This window comes from Pelodiscus sinensis, chromosome 1, assembly GCF_052426305.1.
Source record: "Pelodiscus sinensis isolate ZL-2025 chromosome 1, ASM5242630v1, whole genome shotgun sequence".
Classification (NCBI taxonomy): domain Eukaryota; kingdom Metazoa; phylum Chordata; order Testudines; family Trionychidae; genus Pelodiscus; species Pelodiscus sinensis.
Genome location: NC_143052.1, coordinates 51,014,702 through 51,033,978, shown reverse-complemented (window position 1 = coordinate 51,033,978; position 19,277 = coordinate 51,014,702). Strand labels below are relative to the sequence as shown.

The 19,277-nt window shown below is 43.7% G+C and overlaps 2 protein-coding genes across 4 annotated transcripts in view; one reads left to right on the top strand and one right to left on the bottom strand.

Annotated features, from left to right (window-relative positions):
• DOCK4 (dedicator of cytokinesis 4) overlaps positions 1-10,277 on the bottom strand; it is a 392,744-nt gene extending 382,467 nt beyond the window's left edge. Inside the window, exon 1 of one of the 2 annotated variants that reach the window (XM_006122512.4) lies at positions 10,092-10,277. In XM_006122512.4, the coding sequence (XP_006122574.2) occupies positions 10,092-10,128 (37 nt within the window). In that variant the 5' untranslated portion in view covers positions 10,129-10,277. The remainder of the gene's footprint in view (positions 1-10,091) is intronic. The other variant, XM_006122513.4, reaches the window with a different exon arrangement.
• A 131-nt stretch (positions 10,278-10,408) lies between these two features.
• The window catches only part of ZNF277 (zinc finger protein 277), a 70,854-nt gene continuing 61,985 nt past the window's right edge, over positions 10,409-19,277 (top strand). The window contains exon 1 of one of the 2 annotated variants that reach the window (XM_006122514.3): positions 10,409-10,594. In XM_006122514.3, the coding sequence (XP_006122576.1) occupies positions 10,552-10,594 (43 nt within the window). In that variant the 5' untranslated portion in view covers positions 10,409-10,551. Of the gene's footprint in view, positions 10,595-15,797; positions 15,934-19,277 lie in introns of those variants that run through there. The other variant, XM_075929708.2, reaches the window with a different exon arrangement.

The following is a 19,277-nucleotide window of genomic DNA, read 5'->3' as shown; positions in this document are numbered from 1 at the left end:
CCCAAAGATCCCTTATCCCTCTTAAAATAATGCTGTCAAGTAAGTTTGTCAAGATCTGATTTAGCTTTTGTAAAAATCTTAAGTATCCTCAGCAGAATCTAAACAATACTGAGAGAATTCAGTATTCAGCTGAAGAAAAACAAAGTAAGGTCATAAAGCAGCTATGCCTTCAAAGATCAGCTTATTTGTACAGTACTGTACTTTGAAATTGAGACTCATGTGTTACTGAAGATTTGCAAGAAAAAATTACTCAATTTTTTCATTTTTCTTCTCCAATGGATTGAAATACATTTTATATGATTATTTTCTTAAACGCATAAGCAGTCTTAACTACACACTTGATTAGAACTGAATAACTTGTCTATCTTTTTCTTTTATGTAATTGTGGGGAAAAAAAACTTAAATCTATAAAGAAGTTCAAGCCACAAGCTTATGAAATTCAATTCCTGAATAATTAAGTGTTCTCCATCTGCAGTTACTTTTGTAATTAAAATGACTAGTCTCCTGAGAATCTAACAATTATGCTAAAAATATTTTACTGAGTATTCAGCTGAGGAAAAAATACAGTAAGTCTGTGCGGTCGGCTACTGTGACTTCCTTATTTTGGTGGGAAGAGAAGTGATTGGAAAGTCCATTTGTTCAACACAGCTGAACATAAAGAACTATATATGGCCCAGTAAAAGAGGAATTTTGTTTGCTTTAAAAGTCTTCTGTTGTTCCAGGGGGAAGAAAGGATATCACAACATGACGACATTTTGGATCCTGTTACAATGATTAATTATTCTATGTTTTTCTTATTGGGGAAATAAGTGCAGATAGTGAATGGACTCTGATCAGTCTTGCACAGCACAATGTAAGAGAGATACATGATGGAAGTAGGAGATTATCAGTTCTTCTGTTAATTTTTTAATATGATTCCTATTCTACTTCTGTCTTGGAAGTTTCAAAAATTTGACAATAAAACATTGTATAAAATAACTGAAGAATGTTTCAAAAGTTTATATCACCACAAATAGTGAACAATGTGTTTTCCCTAATTTATTAACCTCACTAGAAGATTTACCCAGCATTGTTCAAGTCCTCTCAATTTATTTTTGGAAAATAAAATGAAAATGTACATGCTTCATTTAAATCATTGCTCTGGGATAGGGATGGTAGAATTCATTCATTTTAGAAATCTGTGTAACTGCAACAATTCTTTGCAATAACAGGGTTACTAAAATGCTTTCTTCTCCCCCCTCCCGGCCAGGGTGGGCCAGCAGCCAGTGCACTCCCACCCCACTCCCAGAGAGCCCCCTTCGCTGCTACCTCTGTATCAAAGACAGCAGCGCAGGGTGGCAGGCATCTCCCCTGCATGTTCTTCATTTAAAACTCGACTGGCAAGCTGGGACTGAGACATCCTGTCAGTCTAAGTTTAAATGCGGAGTGGAGGGAGGAGGTAGAGGGGTGGAGAAGGGATTATTGCAGTAAACTGGGACCAGTAAACAATCGCTAATTGGTTAAACGATTTGCTGACTAGGTGCTAATATCCCTACTCTGGGATGGGGCTAGAGATGAAGGGAGATCAGTATGCAGGTTGCCCCAGGGAGAGAGGACTACCCTAGCCCTCTCTCACTGCAGCATCTTGGGGCCAGATGAGAAAAACCTCTCCATGGCTGCTGCAGCTACAGCAGGTACAGTGGGGGGAGGGATGCATGTCCCCCGGCTGGGGCAGGTCCAAGTTTTTCTGTCCCTTGCACCTCCCAGCTAGAATAAGGAATGCAGCAAACTATGCATTTTCTTCTCACTCTCTGATGAAGGGGAACAGCCAACAATGTTCCCAAACAAATCGGTGAGGGGAGCGGGGGGAGCAACCTCACACCCTCCATAAAGGATGCCTGGGAGGGGGGAGTCTTGGTGCTGGGCAGTACGGAGGCAGGGGGGAAGGCACCCCCCTATGTAGCCCCTGTCATCTGCCTGGTGATTCTGTCTTTTCTGTATGGCTTTTATGAGAAGCAATCCCATTTCAGGCACATCCCATTTTCCTGGCACAGCAAAACCCTTACACTGCTTGTGCTGTTTTAAGCTATAAGAAACTATACACTGAATTTGGTGGTCCTAGTTCTTGCCATTTAGGAGAAGGTCTTGAACACATACACACCCACACACATACTCTCTCAAATATATAGTAGCTTAATAGAGGTTCTGTAAATTAAACAATGCATAACACACGCATTAATTTCGGGTTTCTGCTATAAACACAGTACTTACTAGCTTCAGAGGGGTAGCCAAGTTAGTCTGTAACAGGAAAAAGTTAAACAACAAATAGTCTAGTAGCACCTTAAAGACTAGTACTTCACCAGGATTTTATATCCCTAGTAATCAATTAACCAGTTAAACCTTAAGATTAAGCAGGATCCCACGTGCGGGAAGATGGAACCAACAGCAGCTCCAGGCACAGAGCGGGTGGGCAGCTTCTGCTCCCTGCCTCCAGCGCACAGAGCAGCTAGCTCCTGCTTCTGCCCCCTCACCTCCCTCATGGTTAGGGGATTGCTCCTGGGTACTGGTAACTGGTTACCTGTTCACATCCCTAGTACTTAACTTTTTTTTTGCCACAAACTAGAAATACAAAAATAAAATCATTGACATTTAAAAAAATAAACAGAGCACTTTAACCTCCAGTTATTAAAGGGGACTGCAGATCAAATTCTGTAACCTTTCTGTGCTAACAAAAATACCAGCTGCTGAAAATAAATGTCAAACAATGGATGCAGCTGGCCATGGCTGCCTCCAAACGTAGGCGAGGACAAGACATGAGCAGCAATAGGAATATGAAGGTGTAACTGGATAACTGGTGGGGCTGGAGCTGCTCCCCATCTGTAGAGGGCATGGGGCTACTCCAGTGCAGCCCCTTCCTGTTGTGCACCCTGTCTTGCTGCAGACAGGGGCTGTTCTGACATCCCAGCTGGTGCAGCCCCTGTCTATCGAGGGAGGAAGGGGCCACAGGCAGGGGTTGCTCTAGCCAGGCTGGAGCAGCTCCTGCCCCTGGGATGGGGAGGTTCCAGCCCAGCAGCAGTCTGGGGGGAGCACTCCAGATGGGCTGGAGTGACACCCCCCCACACACACACACACACACACTTCCCTCCCTTTAATTGGTTAACCTGGTTAACCGGTTAGCCAATTAAATGGGATTGGATATCCCTAAGCAGCACCATTTAAGAAATCATAAGGAAACCTTGTTGAGCTGCATGCATCATTGCTAGAAAACAGGTACATTTTTATTTGCAAGTAGGGTCTTTAAAAGAAAAATGCTAATTGTTAATTAGCATTATTTCTTGTAACAGTCACCCATATCACCAGTAAAAATGTATAGTTACCGCTTATGTACCATCTGTGGGCAATTTAATTTAATGAGATGAATTAGCGAGCAAGTTATTGCTCATGAAAAGAACTAACTTTATGAACTATCATATTGACAGTATAAAAGAGAAGTTACTTCATCCAAATATAGGAAATTATTACAATGAGGAATTCATATCCCTGTTTTTATACAGGACTCAATTCACATTTAAAAAATGTTTTCCCTTTTTATTAAACTAGTACTGTTATCCATTAAGACAAACAATACAATAGTCAGAATGCTTTAATACAATAAAATATAACTATTTAACAAATTGCATAGTCTATATCACATTATAACAGAAACCAGTTGTTTTTATTACTGTTTGTATAATAAAACGCAGTTTCTGTTGTGTTCTGACAGAGTTTTGGTGGAAGAAGTTACCTTTCATATAGCTCATGTAAGGATACTTATTAGTTTATACTCAGTACTAGAGCATCCTGTGTGATAAAGACTTGTTTGCCCTAGAGAAAGTGTCTTGTATATTTTCAGCACATTATTCCACTGTGGAAGGGGTAAAGTGAAGAGTACTTTTTTTGCAAGGCATCTGATAAATGTTATCCCTACCAACAGCTTTACTGGCCCTACCTTGGTGATTTGTGTCACTATGGATAGAATTTTCACATTGATGAGATTGCTTACATTTTTGGACAGGCCATTAGTGGCTGTTTCTGGATTCATACCTTCAGCATCTGGGACTCAGCTCCAGTTGTTAGTTTACATGAGGTTATGGGAGTTCAACACAAATTATTTAAAAATCATGCTTTTCTTTCCTATTTTCTGCTGCCTCATATACAGACCAATACCATATTTAAAGGGAAAGCTGCTCATGCTAAATACTTTATTCCTTCTCGCTACTGCTTTCAGTGTTTAATATAACATTACAATTCCTGGCTCAGTAAGATAAACAATAAACATGCACAAACTGCAACATCATCATCAAAACAATGCACCTGAAAATGCACTTGAATCCATTTCTCACAAACCCTTTCCTCTTCTGCTGGGGAAAAAAGATGGGGACAAGCAAACTTATTGTTTATGCATTAACTTTCATGACATCAACCACTTCAACCCCTGAACACGAAAACGACACAGTCAATTTTCTAGTCAATTTTTTGAAGATGATAGAAATAAGTTAAAGTATTACATGAATTTCCTCCATGCCCTCCTGCCTGTTTTTATGATTTTACAATCATGTTTGCTTTTTTCACACAGCAATTATAAGGGAAACAGTGTAACTCAGTGTATACATCAAAGCACAAAAGTAAACAGGTATTTGCCCTCTACTCATTCCAAGGTAACAATCCTAACTATTATACAAAACAAAGCAGGCAGCAATTTTCAGACAGAAGCGTGATCTAGAAAGGGAACTGTGTTCCTCAACAACTGGGACAGAATGAGGAACATCCAGTCAGCCCCACCAGCTATTTTTCCTGACCCAGTCCGGCTGGCTTGTAGTAGTGTTAGAGCATAGTTCTGCTTCTTTTTCCATGGCAGCCCTGATCACTTCCACTGCATAAATTATATGTGGCCCCATTTTCTCATCAGGAAAAAACTGTTTACAAAGTACAGGATCTGAAAGTCTCTTTCCTTGTCTCTCATACTAGTCACTTAGCAGACTAATATTTGTAGCTCTCCTACCCTTGGACAATCTCCTCTGCAGCACATGAAACAAGATCAGCACAGACTTCAAATAAAGAGTTTCAGGTGGCCAAGACCCTGGAAACATCAGGTCCTTCACCTTCACCTTCAGGTTTGCAACAAGCAGTAAGAACTGGCTTTGGAAGATGTGCCTATTCACGGATCTATTGTGTGAGAAATATCCATACAAAGGATGTTAAAATGCATATCATTAATTAACCGTGTCACTGCTGAAAATGTCAGTGGTACACCGTTACATGCAGGGGGTGGAGGGAGAGGGCAGGCGATTCCCCGAGAGCCAATGCACATGGGGTACCATCTTTTAAGATGTCTCTCCATGCTTACATCTGCACTTGAAAGGGAATCCTCTGAACTGTCATTCATGTTAAAATTCGACACTTACCAACAAGGACTTAACAAGTCTTTGAACTTTCTCACCCATTACCAAGACAGTTTCCCCAATTATCACCTGTAATACCATTAACTCACAAACATCCCACTCTCCCTACCTTTAATATCAGCAATTCACAGACACTTACCTTCCTTCCTCCCCCTTCCCACCCCCCCGCATCCCCCTTCTGTTCTGCAATGTGATTTGTCCTTTTCATATTTGTTCATTTTTTTAAATTGTATCCTTTGGTATATATGGTTGTGACTACTTTCTTCCACTATTTGATCTGAGGAAGTGGGTCTGGCCCACGAAAGCTCATCATCTAATAAACCATCTTGTTAGTCTTTAAAGTGCTACATTGTCCTGCATTTTGCTTCATGCTTATAGGGTTCCTGCATGTAACTGAATGTGTTATCTGATGTGTTCATTGGTTAACTGTGCACATGATTACACTTTCACATCACTAATTCACACCTATACAGGATACTCCCAACTTGCGACGCTATTGGTTCCAGAAGAAGTGTTGCAAGTCGGGGGTGTCGTAACTCGAACCCGCATTTACGGTAGGCACCGTGTGCTGTCGTAAATAAGGGCCGAGGACATAAGTCGCGGGTTTCCAGCCCATTCCGCACTTACAAAAATGGTTATAAGTGTGGGGGGTTGCAACTCGGGTGGTTGCATCTCAGGGGCCCCCTGTAGAGTCTAAATCAAACTACTTCTAATGCTCCTGAAGCAGATTATACAGTGCAGTTCATGGAAGCCCTATGGGATACAATTCTATTTGTGAGCGGTGTAAGATGTTCACCAGGTATGTCTATCACTTCAGATATGCTCATAAAAATTCCAAAGTTTGCACCTCTCCTATTCCCACTTCAGACTCCCAATGCCAGGCTTTACGTGCTATTTGTAACTGGACACCGTTCTTTCAAGGCCATCCTTAGGCACAGTCTAGAGCTGGCTACAGACAGTGACAGCAGTTCTAATCCAGCAGCTCCAGACCCCCAGCCCCAGCAGCCCTAATCCCCCAGCCATCCCTCCACCTCTGTGTGTTGGCTGCCCCAATGCTCAGGGCCAGCCCACTGCTCCACCTACTAGCCCTGGCAGCCCCAATTCCCTGCCTCCTGCTCTGCCTCCTAGGTCACAGCCCTCATGGGCTGCACCACTTTCCCTTTTCCTGCTCCCCTGCCAGCTTTCCTACCCTATTCCTGTCCTCCCACAGCGCTGAGCACAGCCCCCTGTGTAGATGCTGCACTGCTCCCCCACCCCCTGGTAGGGGATGGAGGGTGCAGGTACTCAGGCTCCATAGGATACCAGAATTCCTTAGAAAGGCCCTGTGTTCTTTTATTTAGTATTGTTCCGTTCAGGTTTTATTGTGCATTATTATCCGTCTAACACATAAACATGAGAAAACAGAAAGAAGTTTCCCTGCCTAAACATTTAGAAGGAAAGAAAGGGGGGAAGACAAAAGAGCCTCTGGAACAAAATATATACTGTATATATTTTATACCTCTTTAGCAATAGCATCTTGGAGGACAACTTACTGCAGATTCCATATGAAGGCAGAACATGAGAAAGATTGAGAGTAACCCTTAAAAGAATATACAGCAGATTAAGATTTTCTGTGAGTTTATAGCTAGTATGCCTCAATGACAAAAATTATATCACTCGTAATGGGCGTGCTCCAATCAAGTCAGTATACTGTGTCCATTAAAGGTTGAACTGAGAAGTAAGGGCAACCTGGTCAATGAAAAGGAATACAAAGGAATTTTCTGCAGCTAGCTGGCAGTCATTTCCTAAACACACAGACGAGGGGAAAGATTCTGTTACTCATACATAAAAACAATATTCCTTACAGTGGGAGTCAGCCAGACTATGCGAATGAGCAACAGCCACCTGGTCACCAGTAGTCCCTCAGTGCAACTAGGTGGCTGTTGCTTGGTTATTCATCCATTTTGGCATGCCACAGTAGAAGTGTGGCTCACACAGCATGTGATGCAAAATTCAGATTGAAAATGCAGATGAGATTTGACGTTGATCTGAGCCCTGCACGCTCATACAAAGGACACATATGCTTGATACAACTAATCAGTATTCTCAAGAGGATTTTATTTTGAACCCATTTTACCAGGGCAGTTTAACATGCCAGAGCAACAGAGAATAACTGTTCAGAAACATACTATTTCCTGTAATTGGAAGAGGAATAGTTTAAACAAGTCTTTAAGGTACATTCTGAATACATAAAATCATCTTCCTAAGAAGTTTCAGAAAATACGCATAGGAAGATATTATGCTATATTTCCCTATACCACATCATTGCTTTAAGACGCAACTGCAGTTTATTATGTACAAAACTTGTCTCAGAGTGACATTCTTACAAAGAAAAGGCTACATAATATATGTTGTAAAATATTGTTCTCAAAGCAAGTGAAATGGGTTTGGGGTTAATATTTCAGCTGTTTGTAATCATGATGAACAAACAGTGTTACTGCCACTGAATGAGGGGTATTTTGGATGGCCTTTAAGAGGCAAATGAAAAAGAAATATAGAATGGGTTATAACATATAAGTCACCAGCAAAGGGAGATTGGAGATCTTGATATTTTCCCCTGAATAATCAGGGGAGAGGGACATTACAGAAATCTAATGCCTGCCAGAGAAGTATTTTTGTAATCTGTGTAAACACTAGCATTCACAGCTAGAGGGATGTTCTTGGTGACAAAGAATAATTCATGGTTAAGTACTCAAGCAAAACTTACTAGCACAAAAATTTTTTACCAAAGGATACTATTCAATATTCACATACTAATTATTCAAATAATGGGGGAATTGATTATGTTCTGATTTAATTGGTGGGGGATAGGTAAAAAACAGATTACAATAAAAAATTAGTAAAGAACAAAAAAGGAAGATGGGTGAAGCAGTATATGGCACAGCTGAAGCCTAACAACAAAAAATGAGGGGAGTGCTGCAGCTTGAAATACTTGACTGGTAATATCCTGCATGCCATTCCAGGAAATCCCAGAGTGGATTTTAAGCTTCTGCCCATCCTCATAAAGAAAGCGGGCGGGAAGACTAATCGATATCTAGCAACCCAGCTGTGACCTGGCACATAAAGAAGTCAAGAAAATAAATCCCATTGATGATCTCTATAATTTAACATTTGGAAGACAGCAACATCTGGGATCAACTCCAAATGGGACATAGTCACACTGAATGAGTCTTGGCTTCTGTACTAATTGTTAAACCGAGCGAGATTACACAGACACAGGGACACACAAAGACAAAGTCTTTACATTCCTCGTGGATTTTCCATAACATACACAACTCAATGTACAAATATAACCTGAATATACAAGCAACTTATTGCAATACCAATGATCTGCAAAGCAATTCAACTACATTAGTATGAAACAGTAGCTATTGTCCAGGACGAGTCACCAAAGCCGATCAAGTATTCCTGGTTTTAATAGGTGGTGTCAAAAACTACAATGAGTCTCTTTAATCGCTTCATAAGTCAGTTTAATGGACTCCAGAGTTCTGCCCTCAGGCGGAGCTGAACAAATAATAACAGAGTGAAAATGACTTCCACAAATGACACTTTGTGTTCTTACTAAACACACACACACAAACCCCAAAACACACACAGCATATGAAAGTAAGCCACATTTTTTCAACATTTATATTGTAAGCTTCTTTTTTATAAAAAAAAGTGTTATAGATACAATTGTGGGTTATTTCCCAACCAAATTGCTAGGATTTCAAATTTGTTTTGTTTAGGCTATTTATATATGCTGGCAGGAAACCTTAGCCCTTCTAAAAAAGTATCAGCAGGATCTGGCTGAATTCAATTGTTGAAATAAGAAAATATCAGTGTCAAATATGCAACTAAGAGATGGGTGCGGGGGGAGGGAGGGGTTCCATATTCCGTAACTAGGGCCAAGGGAAAAAAGAAGAAAAAACCCAGATTCATCAGTCAAATATCTAACGTCCTTTGTTGTTCACCTTTCAAATAGGAAGATGCTACTCTGTCTCTTCCCCCTCACAAACAGTACCTTGAACTTCAAATGCTGAAACACACATTTTCCTGCCTTTGTGCAATCCGGACCTTTATAAACTCCATTTCACAGCCAAACAAAACGTTAGCAGAGGAAGTAAGCTACTGTCCCGATTAAACACCACCCCAGACACAAAAACACACGCAACAGCGGACTGATGCCTGTCTCGAAAGATGGCAGTAGCTTAAACTGAACGTGCACGTTAAGCCGAATACCCATTTTTAAACAATTGTGTGGTTCTCTCTCCCCTTCTCCTCCCGTCGGTGCCAAGGCTGGTGGGAAGCGGGGCACTAAGATGCTATTTAATCCTCCCAGACTCTGTTCAGAAGCGATCGGGCTATTGACAGACATACGCTTTCCAGCTGTTTTTGTTCCATAACCCCCGCCCCAAACACACACTATTTTAAATCCCTGATGCTATTCACTGCAACGGAGGGGGGAGATGGGTATGAGAACAGGGATCTATTCCCTGCCTCCCTCCCCACCTGCACATGAACCAGCAGCGTCCGCTAGCAAACTCCTCGGACAGGCGTGCTCCCACCCGGGAGCATCGGGGAGGGGTTGCCTGCTTATCGCCACCTGGATCTGCCCCCCGGCAGGGCGCCCGCGCCAGCCGCCCCACTCACCCACGCCGTATTTCTCGTGCTCGGTCGGGATCCACATGCTCACGGCGCGCGGGGTCCGTCTCCGAACAATGAGCGCGGCGGCGGCCGGCCAGCCCCTCTGCCCAGCGCCGCTGCTGCCGCTGCTCGGCGGGGCTCAGCCGCGCTCCACGGGCTCCAGCGGAGAAGTCATTGTTGTGATTGACTGAGCCCCGCTCCCCCCGCTGGCCACTCACAGCCGCCGCCCCGCCTCCCTGCCCCTACTGCATGCCGGGAAACGTAGTTTCCCCGTGGAGTACAGCGGCAGGAGGCGGGGCACAACCCAGCCCCTCCCCGCCCCCCATCTGGAGGCTGTTTCCTTAGAGCAGAGAGACTGGGAGTCCCGAGGAGCCTCACGTTCTAAGGCGGGGCCGAGGCTCTTTCCCATTGGTCCGAGAGCCGTTCCAATGCGCCACGCAGCCCGGCTCCACCTGTGCACAGCGGCATGGCAGCTTCAGCAGGCGGTAGCGCCGCGGCCGAGAGAGGCGGTGAGTGTGGGGCAGGGCTGGAGCGCTCCCGAGCGCGGGGACGGGGCCCTTCGCCTGGCGGCAGCGGAGTGAAACAGCCGCTTTCCTAGCGCAGAGCCGCCCTTCTCGTGCCCTGTACTTTCAAGTGCGGGGCCTGGTGGGCGTGGGCGGCTCTTCCGTGCACTCTGCTCGGGGGGCCCTGGGCCAAGTTACTCCTGAGCTCTGCCCGGCGCTTCCTCGGCATTAATGGTTCGTCGCCACACGCGGCAGAGGCGGGCAAGCAAAGACTGTGAGAACTGCCACAGTCCGTGGCGAGACTCCTGCTCAAAAACGGTGCCAAAGAGAATGGAGCAAAATGCAGGACAATGTAGCACTTTAAAGACTAGCAAGATGGTTTATTAGATGATGAGCTTTCGTGGGCCAGACCCACTTCCTCAGATCAAATAGTGGAAGAAAGTAGTCACAGCCATATATACCAAAGGATACAATTAAAAAAAATGAACAAATATGAAAAGGACAAATCACATTGCAGAACAGGAGGGGGATGCAGGGGGGGAGGGAGGAAGGAAGGTAAGTGTCTGTGAATTGATGATATTAGAGGTAGGGAGAGTGGGATGTTTGTGAGAATGGAAGTTGAACTGAACGGCAGAGGGAAAATAGAGCGGGTTTCTAATGCTGCAACAAGTAATGGACATGCAAACCCTGCCAATGTTGACCTCGCTCACTGTATATGTAAGAGAACCCTCTGTGAAAGACAGATGCCAACAGAGTGAGGAGTCAGTAAGGTCAGAGCAAGCAGCTTTTAGCCCATGCAGCAAAATGTACTATCTTTGTGGCTTTTGGACGTTGACAGACTTATTTTCCAACTGTCCACAGTGCATATGTACCTTGCCTATACATGGAGGCTGTATCACATTATATATACTAGTAGTTGAAGCGATACATTCCTTCTCCCACTCCCCCCCCCCCCCCACACAAGCCTATCACCTAGTGTGGATGTAGTTATTGTTAAAAAGTGTGTTATGTCAGTAGTCATACCTTAAGAGGAAGGAGAATACGCTCTCCTTCTAGAAGGCCCCTTTATTGTCATCTAACTACATCCACAATAAGTTATACCTGTATAACTGTTTGGGGGGGGGGGGGGGAGAACCAAAATTGTTATATTGATACACAAACTGCATGTAGATGAAGCCTAAGAACCAAACAGAGTTATGGTAAAGGGAGAGTTAGTCTGTAGTCTCTGGTGTGAAAAAGGTCTAACCTTCCTGTAGAGTAAGGTAGTGGTTGTTTTTTTTTCCCCTTTTTTTCTCCCTCCCCCTCTTCTCCCCCCCCCCCCCTCCCCTCACTAGGAAAGAGATCGTAACCTGACCTAGATTTTTTTTTTCTGTTGTTGTTAGTTCTTTTCCCATGGTGAAGTCACCATAATCTAGCTCTTCCAGTGAGTGCTTGTTTTGTTTTTTAACAGTGCTTTGTGTTCAAAACGTTGTCTTTGTTCACATCCTCTGCAGCAGTTTCACTGAAATTTCTCTCTGACACACTCATAAGAAACTGTTTTCACTGATACTTCTGCTAGGTATAGGACTCTTGAGAACTGTGACATAACCTAATTATACCTTTGGCCCTTGTTGGTATCTTTCTCCAACATAAGGCATGATGGGTAACCACTGCAGCCCATTGGTTCAGAGGCCCACAATACATTTTGTTTACCATTGTCCAAGAGCAGGGTTGTTAGATTCTGCTAGTTTCATTCTGTGTTGATTTTTTTCCCTACCAGTATTACTGTTATGATACACACATAAAGCAAGGGTGTATGAAGGGAGGTGCATTTGGTTTGCACACAAAATTGACTGTAAGTAGGGATATAAAATCTCATTTAAAAAGTTCAGTGGTTAAATTTTGTATTTAACCACTTAACTGGGATCCTGCAGGCAGGAAGGGCTGCTCCAGCCTAACCAGAGCAGCCAGCAGCAGGCGTGGTCAGGCTGGAGCAGCCTCTCCATCTGCAGTGCCAGCTGTGCCTCTAGTTAACTGGTTACTTTGGAAAGCATGCCAATACAGCTTTGCATCCCTAACTATGAGAGATGTGCACTCTCTCTGCAGCCAAAGCGCTGCTACAGTTCAATCAGCACACCCTGCAAACTCTAGCTATGCAAACTAGGGATGTAATTGTTTACACGGTTAACCCATAAGCCTGGGCTTATCAGTTAATTCTAATGACTACATGCATCTCCCCCCTCCCTTGCTGCTTCTATAGCAGAAGCAGCAAAATGGGTGGACAGATGAGAGCTGGTGCCTGGAGGGAGCTGGCTTCCCACATGTCCTGGCTCCTGTAGAGCTGCCTGCATCCCCCACCCCTCGTGCAGGAGCACAGTGGGTGGGGGAGCAGATGAGAGTCCGGTTGTATGGGAAGCCGGCTTTCAAACTAACTCTCTGTGCATACTGGCTCCCTCCAAACCACTGTCAGAAGAAAGGATGCTGGGGTAGATGGACCTTTGGTCTGACCCGCTATGGCCGTTTTTATGTGTTTGCTTCTTCTCTGTTTTCCTACAGTCAACAAAGGACAAAGATGCTTTTCTATTTTCTCCCAAAAAAAGCTGTGGGGTGGGGAACATGTTTCCTCCTTTCTTCCCCTTACACCTGGAACATTGTCAATGTCTTACTGTTTGTCAAAATTATGCTGACATTATTCCAGCTGCTTAACAGGTCACCTTATGCTAGAATGTGCAGGGCAATTACATGCCATATCTCATGTGACACTCACATGTCCATATCTACATTGCAGAACCATCAGGACTGAAGGATTTTTCCTGGTCAGACATGGCATCCAAGTTTGCATAAAGCAGCCAGGAAGAACAGGTGGCATATGTGACTGGCTTCCCCAGTGCCGGGCTGACAAAGGTGGTGAGGGTGCTCAGGGTCAGGCAGAGTGGGGGAGGGATTGTCAGACAGATAATAGGGATCAATGATGCAGAATAGGATGACCTGAGTGGAACAGAAACCTCTCAGCACTGGTCATAATGAGCGGGGGAAACATGGGAAGGAGACTGATGGGCAGTGACTGAAATTAGAGAAACCGCTACAAACTTCACTCAAGTTGGTTTAAAAACCTCTAGCCCGCGTTCCTGGACAATGAGCCATAGGCCCACGCTACAGCCCCTTCCTCCTACCAGCAATCATCATGTCCTTCCAGCTAATACTTAACCTCTCTTCCCCAAGTCTCCCACTACCTGTCAGCTTGGCTTCTTCCCACTGCCATAGAGAGGTGCAAGGAGAACCCCTTCTTTCTTTCCTGGTGCAATGTGTGTGGGTGTGAGAAATAGTGACCTTTTATTTCTCACTGGTGAGACATTCACACAGGGAGCTACATAAAACGTTGCAGCTATCATGATGGGACTTTGCCTTGGGCACACAACTGTCACTTTGTTAATGAAGTCAATGGGATTCTAATGAATAACATCTGACAGAAGGTGTTATTCCAGGCAACCCAAACCCACTGCCCTGTGCATTTGAATGTTGGTAGATTTTAAATTGCTGTACCCCAAATGCTCCGTTAAGGTCCTGAGAGATCATAATTTACCCAAATTCCTTGTTAATCCTTCAAATGCTCTGAGTTGTATAAACCCCAGTAAGCTGCTGTATGGGATTCTAAGTAGAGCCCTGCGTGGGATGACTTTTTTTTTTTTAATCCTGCTTCCATCCTGCCCTACCATGTATGCTCCCACTCACTCATACATTGTTTCTTACATTTTCATACTGCTCCTATCCGCAAAAATCTTATCGCTCAACTCCCACAAATAAGTTTGCCAGCCCTTCTAGTTTTGCAAGGGGTTTTCTGGAATCAAGTTCTATCTACTGGAAATTACTGAAGCCAAACAGATTTTTAGGCCTCTAAAACTTCCTGGCCTGGTCCCGTGCTACTAGAAACAGCCAACATGTCCTGGGAGCCTTAAGGTGTATGTGCAGAGGGTCTCTGTGCACTACTCCATCTTGAACACCAACTCCACAGCTCCCATTAGTGGCGATTGGAGCCCATGGCCCCTTAAGGTGTATGTGCAGAGGGTCTCTGCCTAGGAACCGCAGGGACATGCCATCCACTTCTGGGAGTGATATGGAGTGAGGGCAAGCAGGGAGGACTGAAAACAGGTTTCATGCAACGAAACCTGTTTGGCTTTACAAATTGCTTTTCTATGTGGAATTGTGTCAAAATACCAGCAGCATCCTTTTAAGTTGTGTATCACAATAACAGAATTTCAGTGCAACAAGGCTAGTTGACATTCTTCTACAATGTGTTTTCTGTTTAACTGAGTGAGTGACAGGACAGCATGAGTGAGATTAAATATTTCAGTAGAATATATAATGGGATATTTTACTTTGTGCAGCAAATCTGTATTGTCTGTGATCCCACCATAATTCTACAGAAAATTGTATAGCATGAATGAGTGCTGTGCCTGCTCTGATGAGATGCCTGTATGAAACAGTGGGAGCTCTCTTTGCACCTTAGCATCTATGCATAACTCCCATTAACATTAGGCACAGAGTGTTACATTCTGTGCAAAAGCCAATTGAGGCCAAGCAGTTTGAAAACTCTGGGAATTCTCAGTATAACTATAGCTTAAAAATAAGCTGTTAACTATCCTTCTAAATGTATCTTAAATATCTATGTATGGAAGTACTGGAATGGGTTACCTAGGGAGGTGGTATAATATCCATCGCTAGAGGTTTTTAAGTCTAGGCTTGAGAGAACCTTGGCTGGGTTGATTTAGTTGGGATTGGTCCTGCTTTGGCCAGGGGGCTGGACTTGATGGCCTCCTGAGGTCTCTTCCAGCCCTGTGATTCTATGATGTGCAACTATACTTAATTTTAGCAGTCTGGGGCTTTCTTATTTCATTATAAATGACTCAGTTGTTTCAAGTCTTCACTAGACAGTCTTTTGTTACCTACCATATGGTAACTTCTGAGGACCGCAGAGAGTAGGGTTGTAAGGTGCCCGTTTTTTACCAGAACACCAAGTCTGGTTTTAAAAAAAGGCATTTTACGACACCCAGTTGAAAAGGCACTCTCTTGGCTCCAGTCAGCACTGGCTGACTAGAGCTACTAAAAGTCCACTTGGTGGCACAGCAGGGTTGGCAGGCTCCCTGGCCAGCTCTGCGCAGCTGTCAGGAAGTGGCCAGCATGTCCAACTCCTTTGTGAAGTGCAGCCACGGAGGTTCCATATTCTGTCCCCACCCACAGGTATCACCCCAAGTGCTGGCCCTGCCACTCGCATTGGCTGGGAACCATAATCAATGAGGCAGTGCTGTGACTGCTTCTACTTAAGAGCCAGAGGGATATGTTGCTGTTTCCCAGGAGTCATCTAAAACGTAAATTTGGTTGGGATTTAAGGGAACCATAGATAACATAGAAAATCTGTTAAAATGAGTTTTTCCTTTTTTGAGACTTAAGCAAGTCTATGTGATGTAGAAGTGAGGGGAAAGTTATACCTGGGTGAGAATAGTATACAGTGAAGAGAGAAGGAAGAAGGACTTTTGTCGACATAAATACTAAATGGTTAAAACCTTACATCTGGGAAGATTAAAATGCTGTCTGCTGCTTTAAGGCAGACCTGCCTTTGCTGAGAGCAGGTCCTATACTTCTGCACAGTATCCTTTCGAAGTCAGTGGGGCTTGTATATGAATAAGGGCCCATATTTATAGGGTGCGTTTTTCTTTTGCTTCTGTCGGGGGGAGGAGATGGGTACCTCCCAGCAATAATATGTTCATTATAACCAATTGAAAGTGAAATCTATATACACTCTTCCCAATAACAATGAATATAGTTATAAAAATTTGAATTAAATCAATAATTTGAGTAGTGATACTGTGCTATGTAATCTGTTATATATTTAAGAGAGTTTGTGCATCTGTGTGTGTGTCCATCTGTCTGAAAGTCCATTTGTTCAAGAACTCCTCCTAAATGGTAAGTTAGGACCACCAAATTTGGTATGCTGTAGGGATGTAGGTGACTAGTCGAGTCACTAGTCAACTACTTAATTTCCCCCATGTCACATGGGAAAGGCGGGGTGTAATAGCATGGACAGCTATACTCACAAATGACCACAGAGGGGGCAGCAAGTGCTCTCTCCGTGGGGGGGGGGGGGGGGCAGCAGCTAACAGCTGGATTGCATGGCTCCTGGGCCAGCACCGGGAAGCAGCTGCCAGCCCTGACCCCTGCAGCCCCCAGAGTCCCTCCTCATCTCCAACCCTGACTCCTTCACCCTCCCCCCCCCCACACACATCTCCAGTCCATGTTCTGACTTTGTTCCCTCCCCACACTCCTAGCCCCCTGCCCTGAAGTAACGCTGGGTAAGTCTTTTAGTTTGTAATAACAAGAGCTCTGGTTATTCTGCACTGTAAGGAAAAGCATCAGTTCTTGAAAGGTATCAAACTTCTAAAAGACTTTGTGAGCAGTCACAATAGGAACATAGGCCTATACAAACTGCTACATAAGAATGCAGAGCTTTCTGCTGGTAATGCATGCACTCAGCCAGTTATGCAATACAGTATCATACAAGGAAGCTTTCCTGACCCAGCTGGTGATCACTTTATGCCCTGAAGAATAAAGAAAAACATTTGTAGAATCACAACAATTCTCACTGTTAATTCATATAAACAATAAAAGCGATCTCACCACATTGTATCAAAGATTTAATAGCACCAGCCTATAATGAGGTCTCACATTAATACTTCATTGCTGCTATGAAATCTGCTACAGTTACAAAAGCTAAAGTATACTTGAAGTGAATGAATGAACAATGCTTTGCACTATGCTTGGCTATTTTTAATGGGCTTTGTTCACTAGAATGGGCTGTAGCTCATTAATGTGAAACAGCGATGCTCATCTTAAAATGTTGGAGCTAGAGGAGGTGCAGTAGTTGGAGATCATGTCTGACTGCATATAGTGGTATATTGTTTTCTAAAATATAATTCCCATATTGACCTTTATGCTGTGTCTACATTGGCAATTGAGCAACAAAACTTGTCATTCAGAGGTGTTAAGGAACCCTCCCCCTCGCTGAAAGACAAAAAGTTTTGCTGCAGCAAATGCCAGAGTCCAGCTGACAGTTCAAACACCATTAGTTGGGAGTGAAAGTATTTTGTGTGCAGAATCCCTTGCACTGTGCCTGGAAGTGATCCTGGGTTTCTGTGACAAATATAGCTGTTTCCTAGGCAAACCATATTGTTGGGACCCTAGTATTTAAACCCAGGCCTACCAGGTCCTTAAGCAGCATCCTTAGCTGTTGGGACATTGCTCCCAGTGACCAACAGCCTTAGTGCTAAAAACACTAGCAACCACATCCTCAGAATTGATAGGCTATACTCTCAGTGGGTGTCTGGATTAAAAATCTCTAATGGACCAGAAAGCTGAGCAACAGACCAGCCTGCTCACTGCTCCCTGGACTGACTGGTCACCAAGCCTGACTGCTTCACCTGGATTCGATATTCTGGCTACTGATCAGTGAAAACTCTGACCATTGCACTGGATTACCTCTGAGACAGCTTCACCTGCCAGCTGTCCAGGCCCCTGCACACACTTGACTGGACTGCTCCGTATCTCACCTCAGCCACTGAGAATTATATTTGTTGAATTAAACTTAAGTTAGAATGATTTTACTGAAATATCTTTAGGTGTGTGTAATTGTGAGTAGGGTCTCCTGGGGGTAAGCTGCCTAATGTAAACCCTGGGGAGTCTATGAACTTCTAAGGATTATTTGAAACAATATAAACTTTTAAAGTGAATTTCCTATGAATTGTCTTGGGTGCATGGGGGTAATATGTATACCAATGTAACTTGTCTAGTTATGGGAAAACCCAGCCTCAGGAAGCCTGAGAGGAGATCCACTGTATCTAGTGCCAGACCAGAGATCCAGTCAGTAAAAAGGAGAGGGTAAACTTTTCATGAGCATGATTGTTCTGAGCCAACATGGTTATGAATGTGACTACATGAAAAACCTCTTGGCATTTGAAGGACTTATCCTGCTAGAGCCATTATTGGAGTTGGGGTGATTTATGGTAAGCTTATTAGCACGTGCATAGGTTCTTCTGTTGTTTTATCTATAATGCTTGTAATATACGAATAAAAGGGTTTGCTTAGGAAGAGTTGTGTGAGAACTTAATCAGCATAATTTGCCTCCAGTTATAGCCTCTGAGGAAGGAAAGCAAAGTAGGCCTGCTGAGACAGTCTGACTTGCTCGTATATTCATAACATGGGTAGGCTGCTTTGTATCCAGGAAATACCCCAGTCAGAAGAGGGAGAGAGATGTGTGTGTGTGTGTGTGTGTGTGTGTGTGTGTGTGTGTGTGTGTGTGTGTGTGTGTGTGTGTGTGTGTGTGTGTGTGTGTGTGTGTGTGTGTGTGTGTGTGTCTCCCCAAGAAAGGTTATGGGAACCCTGAAACTGCCCATACTGAGCTATAAGGATAGATTGTACAACAGTGTATTGTGCGTGGAAATGGTTTGTCATGGCACATTTTACATGATGACTTCAGAGCTAGGAAAGGAGAAATTAGCAAAACCTGAAAGGGAATATTATATTAAAGTAATAGGAAGATGCGTTTTGAGTACAATGCATCTTACATTTATCCAGTGTAAATGTCCTTAAATATCAGTATTAGATAATTAATACTTTGAACATTATATTGATGGGCGTCTAATTCTTCAGTCATGATGGT